The 24,268-nt window shown below is 36.4% G+C and overlaps 2 protein-coding genes and 3 pseudogenes across 4 annotated transcripts; all 5 read right to left on the bottom strand.

Annotated features, from left to right (window-relative positions):
• The window catches only part of LOC111025330 (7-deoxyloganetic acid glucosyltransferase pseudogene), a 40,174-nt pseudogene extending 20,209 nt beyond the window's left edge, over positions 1 to 19,965 (bottom strand).
• Positions 505 to 4,029, bottom strand: LOC111010217 (uncharacterized; annotated as a pseudogene). The gene is made up of 4 exons (XR_015791836.1): positions 3,854 to 4,029; positions 1,525 to 1,986; positions 1,137 to 1,407; positions 505 to 1,032 (listed from the first exon to the last, which is right to left on the bottom strand). The product of XR_015791836.1 is annotated as an uncharacterized LOC111010217 (transcript).
• Positions 9,434 to 11,657, bottom strand: LOC111010174 (large ribosomal subunit protein eL33w). The gene is made up of 5 exons (XM_022283513.2): positions 11,507 to 11,657; positions 11,361 to 11,396; positions 10,994 to 11,222; positions 10,869 to 10,911; positions 9,434 to 9,665 (listed from the first exon to the last, which is right to left on the bottom strand). Exons 1-4 carry the CDS (start codon positions 11,536 to 11,538, stop codon positions 10,870 to 10,872), a joined length of 339 nt encoding a protein of 112 aa, XP_022139205.1. The 5' UTR covers positions 11,539 to 11,657; the 3' UTR covers positions 9,434 to 9,665; position 10,869.
• Positions 13,177 to 17,433, bottom strand: LOC148210713 (proline transporter 2-like; annotated as a pseudogene). Its single transcript, XR_015791837.1, has 7 exons — positions 17,138 to 17,433; positions 16,558 to 16,763; positions 16,388 to 16,475; positions 15,278 to 15,474; positions 14,594 to 14,718; positions 14,010 to 14,225; positions 13,177 to 13,926 (listed from the first exon to the last, which is right to left on the bottom strand). The product of XR_015791837.1 is annotated as a proline transporter 2-like (transcript).
• A 1,725-nt stretch (positions 19,966 to 21,690) lies between the features above and the next one.
• LOC148210714 (uncharacterized) lies at positions 21,691 to 22,500 on the bottom strand. Its single transcript, XM_088125160.1, has one exon. The coding sequence runs from the start codon at positions 22,498 to 22,500 to the stop codon at positions 21,691 to 21,693; it is 810 nt and encodes a 269-aa protein (XP_087981286.1).
• Positions 22,501 to 24,268: the final 1,768 nt, after the last annotated feature.

The following is a 24,268-nucleotide window of genomic DNA, read 5'->3' on the forward strand; positions in this document are numbered from 1 at the left end:
AGTAGAAAGGTTGTTCTCTTAAGGGCTGAATCCAGGTCTTGAACAATAGGCGCCACCCTCATCAAAAGGTTTGAGAGGATTTTTGATTTGATACTTGGACTACAAATCATTATTCATTAGAGGATCAGTGGGACTTAAGGAAGAAGAGGTAATTACAGGGGTAAAGCGGTATTTTTACCTAGCTGTACTTACGAACAACTTGTGAAGGGTCGACTTACCGATCATGGTTATATCAAATGCACATAATATATCTACAGTGAAGAGAGTGCAGCTCGGGCTTTAGTGGAATGACCCGGTAGTTAACGAATGTTGGTTAACTAGGTTAAAGAGTTTAACCGGTTAATCTCGGATCGTTGGAGCTCATAATCTGTAGGTCCATAAGATCCCCTGGCTAGCTCATATAGGAATAAACTTGGAATATTTTGAAGGAATAATTCGAATCGTACGAATTAGGTTAATCATATGAGATATGATTAAGTAATTAATATATGATATCAATTTGAGAAATTTGGACAAAATATTTAAATAGGATTTAAATATTAAAATTATGAATGTGGATTCATATTCGGAGGCATGGATTTCATCAAACATCGGATTTTGGAAAAAGTCAAATAGTTGACTTTAACCAGAGAAAGTCAAAGGTTGACTAAAGTAGATTAAAATAATGTTTTTAACCAAGTTGGTGGAAAATTCCACTAACTTGTGAGTGGAACATTTAAATAATCTCAAAAATCCACTTTTTGACACTTAGCCATGCATGCATAAGTGGAATGTGTGTTGTAAGCTTTTGGTGAACTTAGACATGCATTTTGACACTTAGTCATGTCATGCATGAGTGGAATGTGTGTTGTAAGCTTTTGTTGAACTTAGACATGCATTTTGACACTTATCCATGCCATGCATAAGTGGAATATGTGTTGTAAGCTTTTGGTGAACTTTGACATGCAAGAGTTGCATGTAATTTGCTTATTTAAGAAGGCACTAGAGAAATGTTGTCTCGCCTTCTTCCAGCTTCTTCCAGGAACTAGTTTCCTGAAATGAGAAACAAATATAGTTAGTGGCTCCTGAATCAAGTACCCAGGTGGAAGTATCATACTCCACTAAACATGTTTCAACAACTAGTAAATCGTATTTACCTGTCGTTGTTTTCTCTGCCTTCTTCTCGGCAAGATACTTCGGGCAATTTCTCTTCCAATGCTCGTCTTGGTTGCAATGGAAACAGATTCCCTTTGCAACATTCTTTCCCTTGTCAACCACGGGAGCCTTCCCCTTTTCCTTCTTCTTCTTTATTTGAACATTTCTGTTTTTTGAAGGTCCAGCTTTTGCTTTAGAGGTCGAACCTCTTGGTATTTTCTTTCTGGTGGCAACGTTTGCCTCCACTTCCTTCCCCTTAGCCTTAGTAAGGTTCTGGAAACGCTAGAGCTCGTTTAGAAGGGTTGTCAAGTTGAATTCTATTTTATTCAGAGCAGCATTGGTCTGAAAGGGTATGAAGCTCTTCGGAAGAGACTCCATAATAAAACTTACTTGACTTGCCTCATCAATGGTGGCCCCGTTCACTTCAGCAGTATTGAAGTGGACCATCATGTCCAGGACATGTTCTGTAACAGAGGTCCCCTCCTTCATATGCTTGTTGTAAACGTATTTAAGTGCCTCTGTCTCAAAGTCGACGAAGGTTGCCCGAACATTGCCTTTAATGAATCCAAGATTTCCTTTGCAGTCGTCAAGGGTTCATGTTTCTTTGCCAATACATCAGTCATGCTGGCAAGAATGTAGACACGGGCCTTATCGTTGGCTTTGACCCATCGATCAAATGCTTCCCGAACATTTCAGTTGGAATGTACGGCAGGGGTTTGTGGACATTCCTCAGTTAAAACGAATTGTAGGTCATCGACAACTAGTATTGTATTCAGATTGTTTTTCCACGTTGAATAATTATCTCCGTTTAGTGTTTCCGAAGCTAAGAGTTGAACTATTGAGCTATTCATGCTGAAAAACAAACATACTTTATATAAGTTCTAAATCCAATTTTAATTTTAGCAAATTCTAATAAAGTACCCAATTTTTATTTATATTTGCAACGATACTTCAATGGTTTAGAACAGCCTCCACCGAGAGGCAGTCAACCATTCCTCCATTGAATTAAGACAATCTTGACTAAATGCTAATACCAATAACTGTTATTCCTATAGCCTTTAGTTATCATTTGGTTTGGTCAAGAATATACTAACTCTTAGTAATTCTTGTAAGTGTGACCTGCCACTTTCAGACTTCTAAGATTAGGATCAATATGCTCCCGAAATTGGAAAGTCAAGATTGAAAACGAATCTAAGAAATCCTATCCTTTTAGGAGTTCGCGGTGTTCCGAATCCTATAATACCACCCTCCGATTGGTAAGGTCGCTCCAGGGCAGACATGCAGGCGCATTATAGGACTCTCACGGTGCGACCTAATGGAAGAGACCGTAAGATTTTGTTGACACTAATCCTTCACCCACTTACTATGAACTACTTCCCCTATTCACCCTGTTCATAACCCATGCAAACACTCTCCGAAGGGAGGCCGCTCCCAGGGCGACACGAAGCCAAGCATGGATCTCACGTTGTGAACTCTTAGGGACGCTAGAGCTAATAGTATGTTACTAATCTCCAGCTGAAGTGTTCTTGACGGTTTAGGGTATACTTTCACTTAGACATATATTTAGGCTAAATAAACATATCCTAAGTTTAGATGATTGATCCAAATATAACTTTTATATTGGATTTAAACCTACGATGTCTAGGTGATAAACCAGTTTTATTACCGCACACCACTCACGCATGCTCATGAAATTGGTTAACACAACTCAAGAACCGACTCAATCTCCAGGTAGGGGGTGTTCCGTAAACCGTCAACTTAAATACCCCCAGCCTTAGACAAGATTTTATCGGGTGAGTGTTCGTGTTTTACCAATTTATGAGTTAACGACCTAGTTTTTGCCTATGAAAACTTTGCATTGGCCATTTAACCCTAAGTGAGCATGCATATTATCTTTGTTATGGATTTTAATGTCTATTTCTTTTATAACACTTATAAACTATAGGCATGCTCCATAACCATACATTCAAATCAAAATTTGAACTTATCATGCATACTATACATTATAACTACTTACAAGATACCTTATGCATGATACATGCTTAATCCTATGGTGGGATTTTAAATCTAAATGGCATACATTATGCACATTCAATATAAAACATTTAATTCATACATTCATAATGCATAATGCATAATTAAATCAACAATTAAATTGGACCGTTTTTGGCATCCTTACAACTAAATTAAACTAAATTATTACAAAACAGTTTTGCAAAAGCTTGAACCGGCCTTGAACCCCTTCAAACCGAACCTCCATGAACCCAAACCGGCTTGAAACAGCACGAACCAGACCACAAGGGAGGAAAATCGAACTGGGTCGAAATATTTGTTGCAGGCCAGTCTGAAGCTAAATTTCAGCCTTTTTCTCTTTGAATTTGACCAAATTACAACCTAATTTCAACTCTAATGACTCCGGAAGAAAAAACAAAATACAAATAAAAGGACATAAATACAGGCCAAAATTAAGAGGATTGCCAAAACCGTAATATATCCAACTTAATTCAACCACAACATTCATCAAATGAATTTGTACCCACCATATGCAAATGAATGTTATTCTAGATGCTCTGATACCACATGATGGATAATATACATACATGCGCAGCGGAAGTCAGCAAGAATCGAAATAACAATCTAGATGTATAATACAATCTAGGATTAAACATGCATGATCATACATTATGATGCTTAGAGATAAGTAGAAAAAAATACAAACCTTTGTAGCTTTTCAAAAATCTTCAAATAGCTCCAATGAAGGACCACCAAGAGATCTTCCTAGCTATTCTCAAGGTTTGGAATAGAGTAGTGGGACTCTTTTTAGAGAAGGAACAATTTAGAGCAAAGTGGAGCTAAAAAGAGTTATGTAAGCTTTTTTTGAAAAAAATAGCCAAAGGTTCCAAGACCTTTTAATGTTTGAACAAATGCCTTCTTAAATAAGCAAATTACATGCAACTCTTGCATGTCAAAGTTCACCAAAAGCTTACAACACACATTCCACTCATGCATGGCATGACTAAGTGTCAAAATGCATGTCTAAGTTCACCAAAAGCTTACAACACACATTCCACTTATGCATGCATGGCTAAGTGTCAAAAAGTGGATTTTTGAGATTATTTAAATGTTCCACTCACAAGTTAGTGGAATTTTTCACCAACTTGGTTAAAAACATTATTTTAATCTACTTTAGTCAACCTTTGACTTTCTCTGGTCAAAGTCAACTATTTGACTTTTTCCAAAATCCGATGTCTGATGAAATCCATGCCTCCGATTATGAATCCACATTCATAATTTTAATATTTAAGTCCTATTTAAATATTTTGTCCAAATTTCTCAAATTGATATCATATATCAATTACTTAATCATATCTCATATGATTAACCTAATTCGTACGATTCGAATTATTCCTTCAAAATATTCCAAGTTTATTCCTATATGAGCTAGCCAGGGGACCTTATGGAACTACAGATTAGGAGCTCCAACGATCCGAGATTAACCGGTTAAACTCTTTAACCTAATTAACCAACATTCGTTAACTACCGGGTCACTCCACTAAAGCCCGTAGCTGCACTCTCTTCACTGTAGATATATTATGTGCATTTGATATAACCATGATCGGTAAGTCGACCCTTCACAAGTTGTTCGTAAGTACAGCTAGGTCAAAATACCGCTTTACCCCTGTAATTACCTCTTGTTCCTTAAGTCTCACTGATCCTCTAATGAACAATGATTTGTAGTCCAACTATCAAATCAAAAATCCTCTCAAACCTTTTGATGAGGGTGGCGCCTATTGTTCAAGACCTGGATTCAGCCCTTAAGAGAACAACCTTTTCTACTATCCTAAAATTGGGTAGAAGTGAATTCCTTCTAGCACCCTATGTCCCTAGCTATCTACCGGGCCTTACCCCTAAAATGGGAGGCTTATTGAGCCAGCGCTGTTGAGCTGTTCTCATCCATGCAGATCTAAGGGTAATCCCGAGTAAACAGAAGTTCATAATTAGCTCAGGATTAAGATCGAGTTACCTAGGCCATCAAAGTCAAGATAGTCAGTTTCAAACAGTAAACGGTGTTATAAAGTAAAAGTGACTATCTCATGGTCCAGTCTTATGCAAACTCTTTGCACGGGACACCCTCACTCGCATGTCTTCACATGAACGAATTAGGATCACATCGTTTGTACTAGCTACAAAGTGGGCCGCATCCATAGTGTCCCCAGAATAAGGCGTCCAACTTTCTTCCTATACTATAGACCATTTAGACTGTTAACTCAAACTTGGTCTATATTTATGTCTCTTACATAGAGTTTGAGTCTCAGGTAACAGTCTAGGATCCTTTATTTTATTGGATTTAGATCTAGTAAGAACATTTTATTGGATCAATAACTACTTATTGATTAAAACCTTCAATAACAACTTTATTGAAAGATAGAAGTATATCTGGCATTTTCAAACTCTGAGTTTCAGGACATAAAACCCAACAGAATGAATGTTATTTTCTTGTTTTAAAGTACAGTTTAGCTATTTCTATATATGGGTATAAATTATGTTCATGTTTTTTCGTTATTATAAAATATAATCTACTTGTACATTGAAATCTACTATTAACATTATGTATAAATGCATTTTAAGTAAAATATAATTTATACCAAGATGGAATTATATTCATGAAATTCTATAAGACATGGTATTAAGTATAACATATTGAATATACATATTAGGTATAACATAGACTAAACTTTCTGAGGTATAAAATTTTTCCAGATGTATTGATTTACATCAGAAAACCAAGATGTATATCATTAACGGTATATATCCACCAGATTCTTAATTTTAAATCACCATCAGTATATATCCAGTTACATAAAACTTGAGATATAATATATATCCTACTCTAAACACTATACTATATATCCCCACATATACATTATTTAAAACAAACGAAATCAGAAATATATACTAGCCAACTAATCTTTGGCGGCAGCAAGAATAGATTCATATATTTTTTTTCAAAATAAACAAAAAATAAAAACTACCGGATAATCCAAAATGAAGGAATGAAATGCTCATGCAATCGGAGGTTTCAGAGGAAATTGGAGTCGTCGGAGTCGAAATGAAATGCTTGAGATGAAATGTTCTGCGACAAAGAAAATTGGAGCCGCCGGAGACAAAGGAAGACAGCGACGATGTCGGAGAAGATGAACGGAGGTTTCAGAGGAAGAAGAATCCCAAGAGTCGGAGGAATGAAAGAAAATCGAGGGAGAAGAACGGAGGTTACAGAAATTTGGGGGTTATGGGATTTTTCAGTTTTGGAAAGTGTAATTAGCACAATTTGAGGGATTTTCTCCCAATTTACCAAATTTATATTTTAATAATGATTTAATATTGAGAAGGATCTTATGGATATATTAGTAAATGGGTACCATCTAATTAGGGATTTTTTTTATGACAAAAGTGTAAATTATATACTTTTCCATCCTTTTACGTAATTAGGATTCCTAAATAGACTATCTATATACTAATCCTTTTTTAAATCAAAAAGTTCAATACTATAATCTTATATTATTTGGTTAATTATATATTTTTTATCTAAAATTTTTTAGGGTTATCCCTTTAGAGTGTATTTGGGAGTGATTTTGACATGACAAAATCTCTTTTGTCATTGCCAAAATCACTTCCATTTCAATTGATCATGTTTGGCAAATTAAAAAATTGATTTTTAAAAAACATAAAATCACTTAAAATTTATTTTTTAAGGTATCTATTAGATATCCAATATATGAATTAAATTTACCCAATCCATCTAAGCTTTTGGGTTGGGTGGTAGTTTATTCATCCATAACATGGTAAGATCTGTGTTCGAACCGCTACATTATTGTTTCCTCCCCATTTATTATAATTTCCACTTGCAACAGTATCACCAATAAATAAGAAATTTGGGTATTGATCGATAACAGTATCACAAATCTGCATTTCGAGCGTTTGAGACCCGACGATTTCATAATTATCTCTCAAGTCTAGCCGTTCAAATTGAAGATATCCTAAGGAGAGAAGGATTCATCTATAAAGAGGAAAAAAATGCTTCATAATAAAGGTACACAGAAAAATCCTACTTTTATTAGCAATTTTAACTTAAGCATTAGGGCATCTGATGCTAGTACCAGACCGGTGTACTATTCCTTCTTGTTTCACAGGTTATGTCGATTCCCTTTTATACGAATATGGTAATTCTTCCAAACCATATTTACACATCAACAACAGCAACATTTTAGATGTACGAAGATAGCAAAAAAGTATAAATCAATCCAAACTCACATAAGACTAAAATCTAAATGTAATTTATTCTCAACAAAATCTGTCTAAATAGTGATCGTACTAGTTCAAATAAAAGTCATTTTAAACTCACTTTTGAAACAAACGTAATTTTATGCCCTTTTTCTTAAAACAATTTTGAACCATTGAGAACTCTTGTAATCTATCGATTCATCTCTCATTTTGAGCCATCATAGATCTTTTATGATTGAGCTTTTGGACCAAGATGGAAAAAAATGGACCTTTCTTTTCTTTAAGATGGTAACCTCCCAACTCAATCAACAAATTTCATTTACTTATATAAATGTCAACATATTGAAACATCTCCGGTATGTTCTAATTCAATACCAATTTTAGATTGTCAACCCCAAATCATAAAGGACAAACTTGAATCAAGGAATAATAATATTATAGATGTAGCTATTGAATCGCCCATTACAAATAGAATTCAAAACAAAGTGCAAGTAGCAAGAAATTGGTAGTGCTGAGATCAAGGAACCAGTTATTTGCAATTGAAATTAAATTAGGTCTCCCATCCACAAAATATGAAAGGAACAAGTATGATGCAGTTCACGTATTGTTTCAACGCATGTGATCCACTCTTTATAGGCCCAACTTTGGTCGTTGCATTTAGAAATTGAACTCTCTTTATTTTTTCTTATTCCTTTGTTTTGGAAACATTACTTTCAAACATAATAATTTATTTTCCTTAATCGATGAGCGAGAGATGCATTCCTCTTTTTAAATTGTCTATTATGTTTTTATGCTCGGGATATCTCGAATAGATGACCACTAATAGAACAAGAGTCGAGGACTTTTTTCTACAAAGAGAAGGGTGATTATTGTAACTCCTAGACCAAAATAGTAAAAATAAAGGCTCTTTTTTTTCGACGGTGACAAATAAAGGCTAATTGAGAATACATTCAGATCACTAATTCATTAAACTCCAATGAATTTATTAGAATGAATAACATACACCCGTTTTAATTTGTCTTCAAAGTAACTCTAAATCAAAAAGCAGTAATATTATCTTAGACCCTTTACTTTGAGAAGGATTCATTGAATTGCTTAAATCTAAAAGAATGTCACTCTTAAAAGAGCGATTCCTTATAAATCATATACATATGTATGTTGACTTTCTTGTATACTCAAGGATGATATTCAAATCAGCGAGGATTGGATTGAGTTAGAAATTTTTCAGTTTGAGTTGAGTTAATTTTTTACCAAATTAAAAGTCAATTTGATTCACGAGTTAGAAAAAACCCCTACATATAATAGTAAACAAAATGCCTTTAAGGATCTTTCTCCACTTGCTCCATCCCCCTTTCTCTCTGTTCTCATGTGGATGCTCCAGTTTTTTATCCTTGAACCGAGGAGGAAAAAGATTGTGATTGATTTTAGAAAAAATGGCAGAACTCAACCAACCCTTTCCTGCTTGCCTTCAGACCCAACCATTCCAACTAAAAAATATAAAGGATTGGAAACCTCATTCGGATTCAACCCAAGGAATGGTTCAAAGCTTGCCCACACCCGATAACCTGAAGACCCAACTAAAAAATATATGGGCTGCATTAGGTTGGACACTTCATACAGATTTTTCGAAACCCAAATTTTCAAATTAGTTCAAAATATTTCCAATGTTAGCCTCTAATTTGCCAAGTAAATGCACAAAATCTCAATGTTGGTCAACAAACATGAAGCTTTATACTTCATAGTATTGAAATCAAAAGCAATAACGAGTTTGTAACATAGTGAACAAAATTTGGAGACTTGATAGTTCAAGAATGCTCGATGGAAGCCACAAGTTATAAATCACGAGTCAGCAACCAACCCAAATAACCTTTGAGACCAATCCACTGTAAAATAATCAACCAATAAAGAAAACCTAGATGACGTCTACCTATCTATTTTTTTTGCCTTCAGATCATCAAGTAATAAGGTAGTGAAAAGAAAAAAAAAAGTCAATAAGAACTAGAATAACACAAGTACATAGGATTTGTAAACGAGAAAACCACTTGATAAGAACTGCAACCACATCGCTTAACACATGAAAATGCTCAAGACAAATGGTTGTAAAATTCTGTTCAACTACTTGAGAGTGAAACATCCACTAAACGCCAAAAATTACTCAGTTCCGAAAACAGTAAATGCTTCTATCTTAGCTCACAAAATATAATAAAAATAAAAGTCCCTTCCAGTAGTTACATCTAGGTTCTCCATCGCTGCAAAAACACATTAAGCACGTATTAGGAAATAACAAATAAACAGATGCTCAGCACCATTAAACAAGAAATAGGAAAATATAAAACTAGCTTTTCCCGGTATGGTTCACAGGTGAGATACAGTGAACGGTAAACTTCAACACCATTCACTTCACTTTACGCACATGTACATATGAAAAAAACAAATAGAATTCAGAAAAGAGCCATGAAAACAGGCACAAAATGCTTCAGAAGAGAAAATGATACAATGAAAATTCAAACCTCATGCATGATGCTCATATCAATTAATTACAAATCAGGATAACACAATGCAGGCATTATTTCCACTATTTTCAATTCGCCCACAGAATCTTGAAGCAAAAGCAGACAATTAATTAAATCTAACATTATCATTATACAACAAAAAAAACAAGGAATCAGAGGTGTATTTAGCCCCTAATTTAAGCCAGGTCTAATAAATAAGTAGATCTTTCGACAAACAGGGGCAACTACAACAAAAATAATTAAATAAAGTGATGAGCACATTTACATTAATATACCATGTACAAAATCAAATAGGTAAAACTTATCATCCCAAAATTCAATCATTGCCCATGGCAATACAAAAACAAATAATTACAGATAACAACCTAGCGACCGTGGAAACAAAATATTTTAGGATTGATTGACAAAAAATAACCATTTATCACTATACGGATACCATGCCCCAAACGAGCTGTCAATTCATATAAATCCTAATTCCAAACACCATTCAACAAAATGAATACAACTCCACAAAACTGTCTTCCCGTTTCTTAAATACCCAATCGTCCGTCCTTCAACCTTTATATACCGAGTTACAAATACACCTCGCCAAACAACATTTTGTAGTTAGAAAAAAGATACACCATAAAGATGACAGCAAAAAGTTATGAACTTGATTAATACTTGGATAATCGGAGGGTCTACTTCATTGAAAATCCTATTATTATAATCCAAACATGTCTTCCAAAAAAGCACAGAAAGGGAAGCTTGTAATTGAGATTTTAGCTATATCATATTAACATCGCAAAACATATACGGATGCAAGGATTTTGGAAAAGCCACAGCCATTCCCACATTAGTGAACAAATAAAGTTGCTAAGTGCAAACACGTGACTTCAACACCAAAGACAGACTATAATCAGAAGCATCAAAACATACAAAAGATAAAGAGAAAGTTACCTCAAATGTTGCTGGGGTACATGAATACCCTGACCCTGTCACCCTGCATAGAGGTTTAAAAATATTGTTAATAAACAATATAGAGAGGTCTCCAACACATTAGACAGCTTTATTTTTCACCATACCATGGACTTTGGTGGCAGATTAGACTTGAACTTCGCTCTAACAATGCCACTGTTACCATGAGGCCTAGCGACCTTGCCCCAAATGCAACGATAATGTGTCCCATTCTTCTTCACTTTAGCCTTGTAGATATAAGCCAATCGCTTTCCTTGGTACCAGGAAACCTCGTCCTTGGAATTAACACCCTCGATCTGGAGTAATGAAGTGTTCGGGTACTGATTGGATTTAGACCTAGACAAATGACAACCACCAAGAAAATAATATAACGCAGTCCAGAAACATAAAAACTCAAATGTTAATGTTACTTCGTCGGTTTTACATGGGGTAAGAAAATGTGAAGGAGGGAGTTGATAGACAGTGATTAGTTACCTCTTGTAGCCGAGAACTGTTCCGCGGATGTAGAGTCTAATTCCAACGTGAAAGAGAAGTGAAAGAACAACAAAAACAAATTAGTTGAAGAACGACACAAGAATAACTTGAAAATTTGATCTTCTAAAGGCGCTTATATTACAGACCTGACTCTCTCTCCTTCCCTTCCTTTCACCATCTTCGGCGGCGTCTGCTTCTCCTTCTGCTACAGAGTTTCGGCGGCGTCTGCTTCGTATCACTCTCCTCCTAAACCTAATTCTCAGCATTTATAGACCCGCCCACAAACGAGCCGGATTTATATACTTGGGCTGTATTTTTCTGCCTCGGCCCTATCGTTGGCGGGCCAATCAACCCAACGTTTCATCTTGGAGATCTCTAATTACCAGACAACCATTTATTTCTAAATCCAAAAGTTCAATAATATAATATTATATTATTTGGTTAATTATAATTTTTTTATCTAAAATTTTTTAGGGTTATCCATTTAGAATGTATTTGAGAATGATTTTGACATGACAAAATCATTTTGTCATTATCAAAATTTAAAAAATTGATTTTAGGATTACATAAATCACTTAAAATTTACTTGTCATTTGTAAGGTATCATTTGGGTTGTGATTTTGGAAAATCAATTATTCTTAAATATTTTTTTTCAAAATCACTCTGCCCACCATAGTCTTCAAACTTTAAAAATTAAATTTTTAATTAATATGTTTAGTTAGTTTATTGTTTAAAGTTTTTTTAATAAAGAAAAATTATCTAAATTTAAATGAAAATTTAATTTTTTTTAACTATATATCCAAATTTTTTATGTTATATTTATTATGTATTTTAAAGTCAATAATGATAAAATAAGATTTTTATTTATACTTTTGAAAAACTATAAATAGAAACAATAAATAAGAAATTTGGGTATTGATAATTAACAATTTTGTTTTTTGTTTTCTATTTTCAAAAGTCAAGGTTATAAATACTACCTTCACCTATATACTCATTTGTTTTGCTATCTACTTTTTTTTAGAAACTTTTTTTTTTTTTGAAATCTAAACCAAAATTAAAAGATAAAAAAAAAGTTTTCAAAAACTTGTTTTTATTTCTAATTCAAATGTGTTATTAAGAAACGTAAAAACATGCCAAACAAATTGTGAGTAAACATGCATAATTTTATAAAATAAAAAACTAAAAAGGAAATCGTTTTTTGCTTTAATTTTCTTGTTTCTAAAATTTCTACACAATTTTGGAAATGTTACAAACAATAAACAAAAATAGTTAACGAATGCTTATATGTTTAAAAATTGAAAACAATAAATAATAAATAGGGAATGTTATCAAATGAGCCTTCCGATACTCCATTCTAGTCTCTAAAACCTTGAAAAAAAATATTATAGTTCTTAAATTAAAAGAATGAATATATTAATACGTACATTTTCAAAATATTTATTTTAGTCTTTAAACCATTAAAAAAATTAACCATTTTATAAATTTGGTCACCTAACATCTCTATCTTCACTACCTACCTTAGATGGATGAAACTATTTAGAATCTTTTTTTAAAACATGTTCTAAAAATCTTTTCAAAATTCAAAAACAAATTGACAATGAACGAATTTGAGAAATCAATATCAAAATTTGTTTAAAGCAAATGGAATAAAATAGGATTTAAACCTAATTCATAGTTAAATCTAAGAACTTGCAATGTTTTTAAGATTTTTAAATACTAATGAAAAAAGTATTATTTTTGTATTATTATGCTTAATCCAAACTATATTTTATTATCAAAATAAATAATAATAATAAAGGAAAAGGCAAGTAATCCATAACTCGTGAATATAAAATATATTACATTCATGTGGTCACCCAACTTGATATTACATAACTCAAGCATGTTTAACTACAAAGTCTTAACTATATCTAACGTCTAATATCACCGCAACCAGACATTGGCGGTGTCAAAAATCCCATCAAAATCAAAATGAGCCAACAAATGAAGCTGAAATTTTATTTTCAATACTCCACCCTTTTATCATCACAAAGTTAAAAAAGAGGGGAGCAAAGTGTAATGTAAGCTAGGCCATACTATACTATTATTACCTGGCAAAAAAGCTCACAAGACTAAGAAGAGAGAGCAGCATATCCATGAAGAAAACTGAGAGATTTCAGAAGCTGAAAAAGAAAAAAATGGAACTTGATCAAAGATCAGCAAATAAATTGTAGGTTTTGGAGTCTACTGCTATGAGCCTTAAAGCTGAAACTGCTGCTGCCAAAGACATTCAGCCAAAGAAACAAACATTAGCCCAATGCCATAGCTGCTGGGAAGAACTGAGTTTGCTCCTCTTTGCCACAAGGTACATATGGTTTGCTAGGATAAATGTTAGAGGGAATGTGCTGACTGCTCCTGTAAGGCTCATGAAGTCCCCAAGGAAAGGCAGCATAGCTGAGACCAGTGTGGTTATGGCCAGGTACCCTCCTCTCACACCTATTCTGAAAGACAGGTTTTTTATGTTCAGCGCCCTTCCTTTGATCCCGAACCTCGTGTCCAAATACTCGTACATCGGGCTTGCAAATATCTGAATGCGAATCGATGAAGACAGTTTAGTTAAATGAAACAAGGTGATAAGAGTAGTGAAGAGTGAAGATTGAAGACAATTACGTGCAGGGCGATGACTGTTTGAAGGAATGTGGATATGTTTGCCATTGCCTTCACCCAAACTGGTCCGGATACGCTGTTGAGTAAATAAGTTGAGGTGGAAGATCTGTATGCCCAGTATCCGGCGAAAGTAACAGCATACATGGGCAAAACTCCAGCGGTGAACTGGAAGTACAGAGCCTTTAGCATGTTCTTGACGACGGGCTGCCTCACGGTCGCCTGTAACAACAAATTTTTTTTTGCAATGGAGGTCCGAAAGAGAGAAATTTGAAAGTATATATGCGTAAGTATAAACATAGATGGAATTCAAGTTACAAGACAGATATGAAGAAAGCAATTTGGGAGCTTACCTATATTCGTTCTACTAGGCCTATCAAGAATGAATTAGTATATACTATACAGCTTAGCAGAGGGCAAAAGGGGATACAAATTTTAAATCTTGGGTTTAGTTAAATTTATTTGAACCTCGCAATATGGCGTTGAACTGATGAATGCACCAAGTTTACAGGCTCAAATTCTGGTTACAATCATACTCACTGAGCAACAGAAGGGTAATCTAGAAAACAAGGGATGTAAGTAGGTCATACCTGAATCTCTGGAAGCATTCCAATATTGAAGGCAAAAACCAGATTAGCAGATGCTCTTATCGTCGTAAAGATTTTGCTAGTCGCCGTTCCTGGAATACTATAATTCCTGGCAGGTGCTTTGACCCCTAAAAGAGCAGAAATCATCCATGAGAATTTTAAACCAAGGAATCTTTACTTCCAGTACTTGAAAGTTATACCAGAAGACACATTATCATTGTGTAAGTTCAAAATCAATTTCATTGAAAATACTTCAATTGAATAAAACTCGGAATGAAAAAGAATTTCATGAGTTTTATTGTTTAGAAGCTTTTATTCAAATATTTTAGCAAGAAACTTTTAGGTTTTGCCCTAAATAGCTTAAACCTCTCATAGAGAAGGATTTTTTCCTTGCCTAGGAGAAAAGGTCCTCTAAGAGAGAGAGAGAATGTGAGGAAAAGCACAAAGAACATGATGAAGTGAGGAGAAGATATGGATGAGAGAAACAAGAAAGTAATTTAACTAGAGGTGGGGAATTTTTTTACAGAGAATGAAATATCTCATGGAAATCGAATTTCTTAATCCAAATAATATTACTCATTGAGAAATGAAGTTTAACTTCAGTTTCTTAGGTTTGAAATGGATACATTGAACTTTGCAACAAGCCAATTGCCAAGATTGGCACGACATCAGACAATGGAAACTTACCATCTTGAATTGACAGAACAAATGCAACAACAATGTATACCAAGCTGAAGATAGTTGAGAATCCTAGCCAAAATCTTAGAGCTGATAAATGTGGTATTGATATTGCAAACAAGGCACAGGCAAAACCAGCAATGGCAATTAAATAGGGAAGCTTCATCACATGGTCATCCTTGAAAAGGACATAAACAGCCTGCAGCATGGACAAGGAATCTCATGGGTTACAGTAGAATAAGAGTTCGACATTTAACAAACTATTAGTTCCACTTTCATTGCTTCTCTAATAAGAGGACACAATATACAGACAAAATCGATTGTTGTGATCTTCAAGCAAACTTGGTTTTGACAAAAGTGACCCATTTTGTTTGTTAATCAGAACAACTGATTTTTTTGTTTTCGTGCGTTACTTTCTTTCTTTAATTGTCAGCAAAATGGTTTTTAAATGGAGTTATAACAGTTCCATAAAAATTAAACGCTCCTACACTTACCAAACTTTTCTCTAGGTATTGTCCTTCTTTTCCTTTTCTCTTCAATTTTAGGTACTATAGTGGACATCTAGGTACATTTCAACACGTGACTGAGAAAAGATGAACCATCTTCGAACCCGTGTTAAACAAAGGAAAAAAAAAGGGGAAGTTAAATCTCTCTCGATAAACCAAAATAGGCCCTGATTTTCTTAATCCCTTTTCCTCTAAAATTTTGGTCCATCACAGCAACAAGATTATTGACATTTCCTTATATATATTGGCACTGTTATTACTTATTAGACTAGAATTCAATTGGTCAAAAGTCTGGGTCTAACTTAATACATGTCGGCACCAAGACTTTTTCATAGGAAACAAACAAATATTAAGTTATAATATTGAGGAGGAGATAAGTGTGTTCTGAGAGTAAAAGTGTCAAAAACAATTTTCTCGACTTTCATGCAGTCAAATTAAAGGAAAGATGTTAAACATGGAGCACAGGAAGAATCATGGTCAAAGCAAGGTTACTGACCCCAATACTTTGCTCATACTATTCGAGCTATTTGACTAGTTCATTAGATTACAATGAATGATCAATTTCATTAGTTTAAAAGCATGATCAGTGTACTTCTTTTGATCTCACCTTCAGGCCTGGCCGGCTAAGATAATGTATCCCACATTAATCATGAAAAGATTGACATACTGTAATCCCCATGTAAGAGAATAAGCTTTTCTACCTGCAAGAAGAAAGCCATCAGGAAGAAATAAAGAAAAATCAGCCAAAATATTCACCCCCTTAGTTTGGATCTCTTCTCATACCGTATACAAAGCCTGCAAGATCTCTGTATCTGATATGTCTCTTCCCACCCAATTCATGGAGCTTGGCAATAAGAGTGTTTGCATATAATGAAATGGCCGTGGCTGCAATTAATCCGACGACACCAGATATCCAACCAAGAGGAACCATTATAGTTCCCGCAGTGTGATACCGGTGGTGAGGACAAACCCCACTTGAAACCATGAATCTAAGTATTCAAAAACAAAAACAAAAAAATCGAGTTAGCTTTAAGAAGAAAGATGGGATTCTTTTAATTTATTAATGATTGAGAGGGCGGCAACCCACAGTCAAAAGCAGACGAATAAAAAATTGAACGGTATCCTCTTGGAAATGAACATGAACTTCGTTTGTTTACTTGATTCGAGGAGGAAAGAAGAGAATCACATCCCAACATTTGGTGATTAATCATTGTCATGCTCTAATTTCACAAAGTAAAAGGAGAAAAAAGGTATCCTCAAGCATACTATTCAGAAATACACAACAAAAAGCAGCCAATTGAATCAGGTTTCAGAAAAAAGAGAGAGACCTACATCAGAAAAGTAAAAAGGAAGAACAACGGACCGCTGCTAATCTGATGGGCAGTTTCGGGGACCTCCAATTTCTCCACATCGGCGTCATTGATCGATGCCATAGGTGGGTTTCGTTTCTCCGCCGTGGGCCGTTCAGTCAAGAGCGAGTTGGGTTTGATATGTGAAGACGCAACAAATTCGTTGCGCAACACAAGAACGAAGAATCTCTCTCTCTCTCTCTCTCTCTCTCTCTCTCTCTCTCTCTCTCTCTCTCTCTCTCTCTCTCTCTCTGACCACATAATTTCTCCGTGTGGAAATGGAAATTGAAACAGAAATTGAAGGGGCAGGGGCACACCTTTCAAATCTTCAACTTCCTTTTAACGAGAGCCATTTCCCATTTTCATTGAAAATATACTCTATTTATTTATTATTATTCTTTTTTTTTTGAAGAACTCTATTTTTTTTCTCTCTTTTTCTCTACAATTATTCTAATTATACGTTTTGTTTGACATTTTATACGTAAATTACGTATTCTTTTTAAAATATTGGAGATATTTAAGCAAATGGTGGGTCAAAGACATAAAGTATTTGAAAAAATTATGATGATAATGATAATAATACTAAAGATTTTTTTTTTTTGGTATTGTATTTTCATGTTTGTGAAGAGCATGTGGGCCATTTAATTCTCAATCATCTAATTATATTATAACGGTCTAATTGATTATTTGTTTGTATTTTGAATGTTTTTTTTGTAACTTTCAAATGAATTTTAAAGGATATTTCAAAGTTCGAAATATAGATGTCGATAGAAAAGTCCCGATTTTACGGATACAGATATTTTAGAAAAAATCACGAAAATTATAAATATTGATACAAAGTCTTTTTAATTGCTGTTAGTTAGCCCTAAATATATAAATAATATACTTATGGAAATGTCGTTGAATATAATAATGATTTATGTTGCTTTTATTATATATTAATAAAAAATAAAAAATCAAGAAAATGTTGGTTTCGTGGACCCCAATGGAGATTTCTGTGGCTTCTTTCTATTTTTTTTTTATTTTAGTTTTTAAATATTAATTTATCCTACTTTATTTTGACTGGATTACGCTATTGACTCGTATCTTTCAAACTCTGGACGATTCGGTCATTTGAACAGCTAAGAAGATCCCGCTAGTCTTTCAGTTTCTTCTTTAAATATATAATATTTTGTCTTTTAACCAATATATTATTTTTTTATTTTAATTTTGTTGTTTTACCCTCTCCTTTATTTAAGGGATTTTTTTGTCTTTTAAATACATTATTTAAGTTTAAATGAACTAGAAAAAGATGGTGAAAAGTTTGAATAAAATTGTTTTTTTAAATAGAATAAAATTGTTGTAAATTTGTACTTAAAAATTAATTCTAAAATTAATAACTTTATCTTTAATTATTTAATTAATAATAGAATTTAAAAAATTATAGTCTTGTAACGGTTAAATAATGTTAAAAAAAATAAAAGCCTAAAAATATATTGAAATGAATAATTAGATGCATTCATCCATTAAAATGACAAAAATGTGAAAGTTCTAACATAAAAGTATTAAAAGAAAACACATAAATAAATACAAATTTAATCTACACTCTTGTGAAATGTACCAAAGCTAGCTCAGCGGTAATTGGCATATACCTCAGTTACATCATAGCACGACAAAATGAAGGCAATTATTGATATAAATTTTGTACCACAACATGCTTTTTATTTAATTAACTGTATTAGTTACTGTTATGAGAGTCTCTCAATTTATCGCTTAAATTTTTGGATTGAATGGTAGTTTATTGATCTTTTAATAATTAATTCACCGCATTAAACTAAGTTAGTACTAAGTACAAAATAGAAGAAAATATGTAAGTTTTTCGAGATTTGTGAGATTTAATTTATATTTATTTCAAAATGGTACAAATGCGAAATGAGCAAAAAAAATGGTTACCTAGTGGTTGTTGGCTGTGTTTTGCTGACTTAGCTAGCAGTTTAAGGCGTTGAATCAACCGGTCAAAATTGACATCCGACAACCCACCTGGGCTCACACTTTGCATTGCCAAATCAGCAATTTTAGCCGCGGATCTCACCAACTCCTCTCTCCTATTCACCATTAGATCATTCACCATTTTGGCCACATTTTCTCTATCGCATGTGTCCTTCGTATCCAGACCCACCTTCCACACATGACTCACAAATCTACTGTTCACGTGCTGGTCGAACGCATTCGCCAACAAATTATGGGCTTCCCACTCACCATACTCTCCAACGTCGAGTTCCAATCGCTGTGCGTCAAGAACCCGCCAACTGCTGCGTGGGAAAGCACTTTCTCTTGTGGGGCCCGCCCACAATGCACCCTCTCTTTCTCGTGCCCTCCTCCAACTCCGTTGGAATATCTAATTCACACTCTCCATTTTAAGCTGGTCCGGGCGTAGGACCCACAGGAAATTTCTGCTGCTGTTCACCAGCCCGTGCCAGAACTCCATCAGCTCGTGGCATCCCATGACCGTGATGCTTCCGAAGCTGACGTAGATGACGGATTTCAACGGCTGGGCGTCCAGCCAGGCCAAGCAGCTCCGGTCGACTTGTGGGAGATTGTTGAAAGACTCGGATTCTTGGTCGGAGAGGGAGAGCTTTGTTTTGAGGAGGGCGTGGAGGGGTCCGATGGGGTAGACGTTGGGGTAGAAATTTCGGGTCTTTGAGAGAATGGGTGCCTCCAATTCTTCGAATGTGTTCAATATGAGGGCGTCGAATCTTGCGCTCCGGATTGACTGTTTCACGATAAATTGGAGAATTGGATCGTTCGGGTCTGTCGCTCGACAGAAGCCGGGAAGATCTCTGCATCTAAGAATATTTTCCATACCTGTAAGCCCCAAAGAAAAAAGAGGAAGGAACAACAAAAAAAAAATGATAAGTTAAATATGCTCTTAAATATTTGACGAAAAAGAGAAATGCAAAAATAGAGAATTTTTTAAAAAAATACTATCAATTTTTCAACCGTTCTTCACAAACTAGGACTAGCTATTTTTCTTTGATGAATTTAGTCGGCTCTCACTTTGTCGGTAAACATTTAAAATGAGTTGGTGAAAAAATTTATATGACATTGTTTGAGCCCGAAATTGACCGAGCTCGAATACGATTTAGATCAGAATACTCAGGACGAACTATGGCCAGCGGTCCCACCCCTTCTCTGAACCCTTCTTGAGACCTGCAAAACAAAGTTAGCACTCCGACGAGCAAGTTAATCCTAGTCCGAGCTAACCTGCCGAGTCTACTTAGGATTGCGTACCATGCATTTAAGGCAAGGGTTTCTATTTATAGAAACTGGGCCCGACAGGGATTCTGACACACCCTAAAATCGCGGCGTGTTGTCGGGTACGGAAGAGACATTGTTACGGACTCCGTCTCACCTCGGCTCGACACTATAGGTCCTACCCTATCCTCCGACCTGAGTACTTCGGAGTCAATTTCCATGTTTCGTCTGCGCGTTCATCCAATTCACCTTTTCAATCATGACACGTGGCAGGCTAGGATTCGCCTCCAACATTGGCCCCCACTTCGGCGGGGCGACAGTCGGCTCGGCGGTCGGCTCGGCGAAGTCCTCCGAGCTAACTAAAGATGGGTCGAATCCAAGCGTTTGTGCGTGACGTCATGGATACGTCAGCCCTAGCTTCTGCTTCGAGAACCCAAACGTCATCATGGGGATTGTCTGGCGTGGACAAATCCTGTCCGTTGATCCTTCCTTGATCGGATGGCTCTCGCGCTTCCGGGTTGTCCTATAAAAGGCGGGGTTCTTTGATTTCACTTTTTACTTTTCACTTTTTCACTCTCGAGTTTTCGTGTACCTCAGCCGTTGCCAAAGTCAGGTATTCTCTCCTTCTTCTTTTAGGTAGTTCTTTAAACTTCTCCCTTAGTAGAGCTTCACTGTTGGCTTGCTCGTCGAAATTCTCAACTCGGGGTGTTGGCATGCCAACTTCCGCAGGGACAACAGCCTCGGACCCGAAGGCCAGGCCGTATGGCGTCTCACCAGTAGATCGGCGGGGTGTAGTTCGGTAAGACCACAATACCTCCGACAGCTCTTCTGCCCACCGACCTTTCAGAGATTCCAGCCTCGTCTTCAGACCACACTTGATGATCTTGTTGATGGCTTCAACTTGTCCGTTAGACTGCAGATGGGCAGGCGACGAGCTGAGGTGTCGTACACCGAGCTGTTGGCAGAACTGATTAAACCGGGCACCGTCAAACTGCCTTCCATTGTCGGTAATGATGGCGTTCGGTATACCGAACCGACATATTATGCTCTTCCATACAAAGCTGACGACCTTTGCCTCGGTAATAAACGCCAGAGGTTCCGCTTCTACCCATTTGGTGAAGTAATCCACAGCTACTATGGCGAACTTCGACTGCCCCTTCCCCATCGGTAGCGGGCCGATCAGATCTATCCCCCACTGAGCAAAAGGCCAAGGGCTTGAGATCGGCGTCAGCATCTCCGGGGGTTGCCTCAGAATGCTCGCGAAGCGTTGACATTTGTCGCATGTTTTGGCGAACTCCCTGGTGTCGCGCTCAATCGTCGGCCAGTAGTAGCCCTAGCGGACGACCTTCGCGGCCATGGACTGAGCTCCTCCATGGTTTCCCCAAACCCCTTCATGAATCTCGCGTATGACATACCTCGCCTCTTCTGGGTCGAGGCACCGCAGTAATGGTAGGGAATACCCCATCTTGAAGAGCTTGCCTTCTTGCATCAAGTAGTAAGCAGCTTGACGTCGGAGCTTTCTGGCCTGGCTCGGATCGGCGGGGACAGAGCCATTGACCAGGAAGTCTTTAATTGGGTCCATCCATGTAGGCTGAGCTGACTGGATCTCCATTACCTCAGGCTGGTCGATGGACGACTCGGCGAGTATTTCAACTGGAACCGTTCTTGGTAGGTCGGTCTCGTATGCCGAGGCTAAGCGAGCCAGTGCGTCGGCGTTGGAGTTTTCGGACCTCGGCACCTGTCGAATTACATAGTCCTCGAACTGGGCAGGGAGTCCTCGGGTTTTGGCCAGATACCTCTCCATACGGGCGTTCTTCACTTGGTACTCCTTGGTGACTTGATTGACGATCAGCTGGGAATCGCTGAGAATCAAGAGTCGCTTTACGCCCATCCCCCTGGCGACCTTCAGTCCATTTATCAGTGCCTCATACTCGGCTTCGTTGTTGGAAGCTCGGAAGCTAAACCGGAGTGCGTACTCAAACTGAAGGCCACCGGGGCCGAGGAGCAGCATGCCTGCGCCACAACCTCTCTCATTAGACGAACCATCCACATAGAGTGTCCACTGGTCACGGACATCGCCCCTGGCCTGGGTGGGGTCAGATCGGCAACAAAGTCTGCGGCTGCCTTGATGGAAAAAATACATACATGCGCAGCGGAAGTGAGCAAGAATCGAAATAACAATCTAGATGCATAATACAACCTAGGATTAAACATGCATGGTCATACATTATGATGCTTAGAGATAAGTAGAGAAAAATAAAAACCTTTGTAGCTTTTCAAAAATCTTCAAATAGCTCCAATGAAGGACCACCAAGAGATCTTCCTAGCTATTCTCAAGGCTTGGAATAGAGTGGTGGGATTCTTTTTAGAGAAGGAAAAAATTAGAGAAAAGTGGAGCTAAAAGGAGTTATGTAAGCTTTTTGAAAACACATCAAATGGCCAAAGGTTCCAAGAGTTTTTGATGTTTGAACAAAAGCCTTCTTAAATAGGCAAATTACATGCAACTCTTGCATGTCAAAGTTCACCAAAAGCTTACAACACATATTCCACTCATGCATGGCATGACTAAGTGCAAAATGCATGTCTAAGTTCATCAAAAGCTTACAACACACATTCCACTCATGCATGGCATGGCTAAGTGTCAAAAAGTGGATTTTTGAGATTATTTAAATGTTCCACTCAACAAGTTAGTAGAATTTTCCACCAACTTGGTTAAAAACATTATTTTAATCTACTTTAGTCAACCTTTGACTTTCTCTGGTCAAAGTCAACTATTTGACTTTTTCCAAAATCCGATGTTTGATGAAATCCATGCCTCCGATTATGAATCCGCATTCATAATTTTAATATTTAAATCCTATTTAAATATTTTGTCCAAATTTCTCAAATTGATATCATATATCAATTACTTAATCATATCTTATATGATTAACCTAATTCGTATGATTTGAATTATTCCTTCAAATTATTCCAAGTTTATTCCTATATGAGCTAACCAGGGGACCTTATGGACCTACAGATCATGAGCTCCAACGATCTGAGATTAACCGGTTAAACTCTTTAACCTAGTTAACCAACAATCGTTAACTACGCGGTCACTCCACTAAAGCCCGTAGCTGCACTCTCCTCACTGTAGATATATTATGTCCATTTGATATAACCATGATCGGTAAGTCGACCCTTCACAGGTTGTTCGTAATTACAGCTGGGTCAAAATACCGCTTTACCCCTGTAATTACCTCTTGTTCCTTAAGTCCCACTAATCCTCTAATGAACAATGATTTGTAGTCCAACTATCAAATCAAAAAATCCTCTCAAATCTTTTGATGAGGGTGGCGCCAATTGTTCAAGACCTGGATTCAGCCCTTAAGAGAACAACCTCTCTACTATCCCAAAATTGGGTAGAAGTGAATTCCTTCTTGCACCCTATGTCCCCAGCTATCTACCGGGTCTTACCCTTGAAATGGGAGGCTTATTGAGCCAGCGCTGTTGAGCTGCTCTCACCCATGCAGATCTAAGGATAATCCCGAGTAAATAGAAGTTCATAGTTAGCTCAGAATTAAGATCGAGTTACCTAGGCCATCAAAGTTGAGATAGTCAGTTTCAAACAGTAAACGGTGTTATAAAGTAAAAGTGACTATCTCATGGTCCGGTCTTATGCAAACTCTTTGCACGGGACACCCCCACTCGCATGTCTTCACATGAACGAATTAGGATCACATCGTTTGTACTAGCTACAAAGTGGGCCGCATCCATAGTGTCCCCAGAATAAGGCGCCCAACCTTATTCCTATACTATAAAACATTTAGACTGTTAACTCAAACTTGATCCATATTTATATCTCTTACATAGAGTTTGAGTCTCAGGTAACAGTCTAGGATCCTTTATTTTATTGGATTTAGATATAGTAA

Source organism: Momordica charantia (assembly GCF_013281855.1).
Source record: "Momordica charantia cultivar OHB3-1 chromosome 6 unlocalized genomic scaffold, Mcharantia_2.0 BLBB01000006.1, whole genome shotgun sequence".
Lineage (NCBI taxonomy): Eukaryota > Viridiplantae > Streptophyta > Magnoliopsida > Cucurbitales > Cucurbitaceae > Momordica > Momordica charantia.

Coding starts and splice junctions, on each gene's coding strand:
- LOC111010174 (XM_022283513.2), bottom strand. CDS start 11,538: ATGGTGAAAGGAAGGGAAGGAGAGAGAGTCAG. Junction 11,397..11,506: donor AGGGAAGGAGAGAGAGTCAG/GTCTGTAATATA, acceptor CGTTGGAATTAG/ACTCTACATCCGCGGAACAG. Junction 10,912..10,993: donor ATCTGCCACCAAAGTCCATG/GTATGGTGAAAA, acceptor ACCTCTATGCAG/GGTGACAGGGTCAGGGTATT.
- LOC148210714 (XM_088125160.1), bottom strand. CDS start 22,500: ATGTATTTTTTCCATCAAGGCAGCCGCAGACTTTGTTGCCGATCTGAC.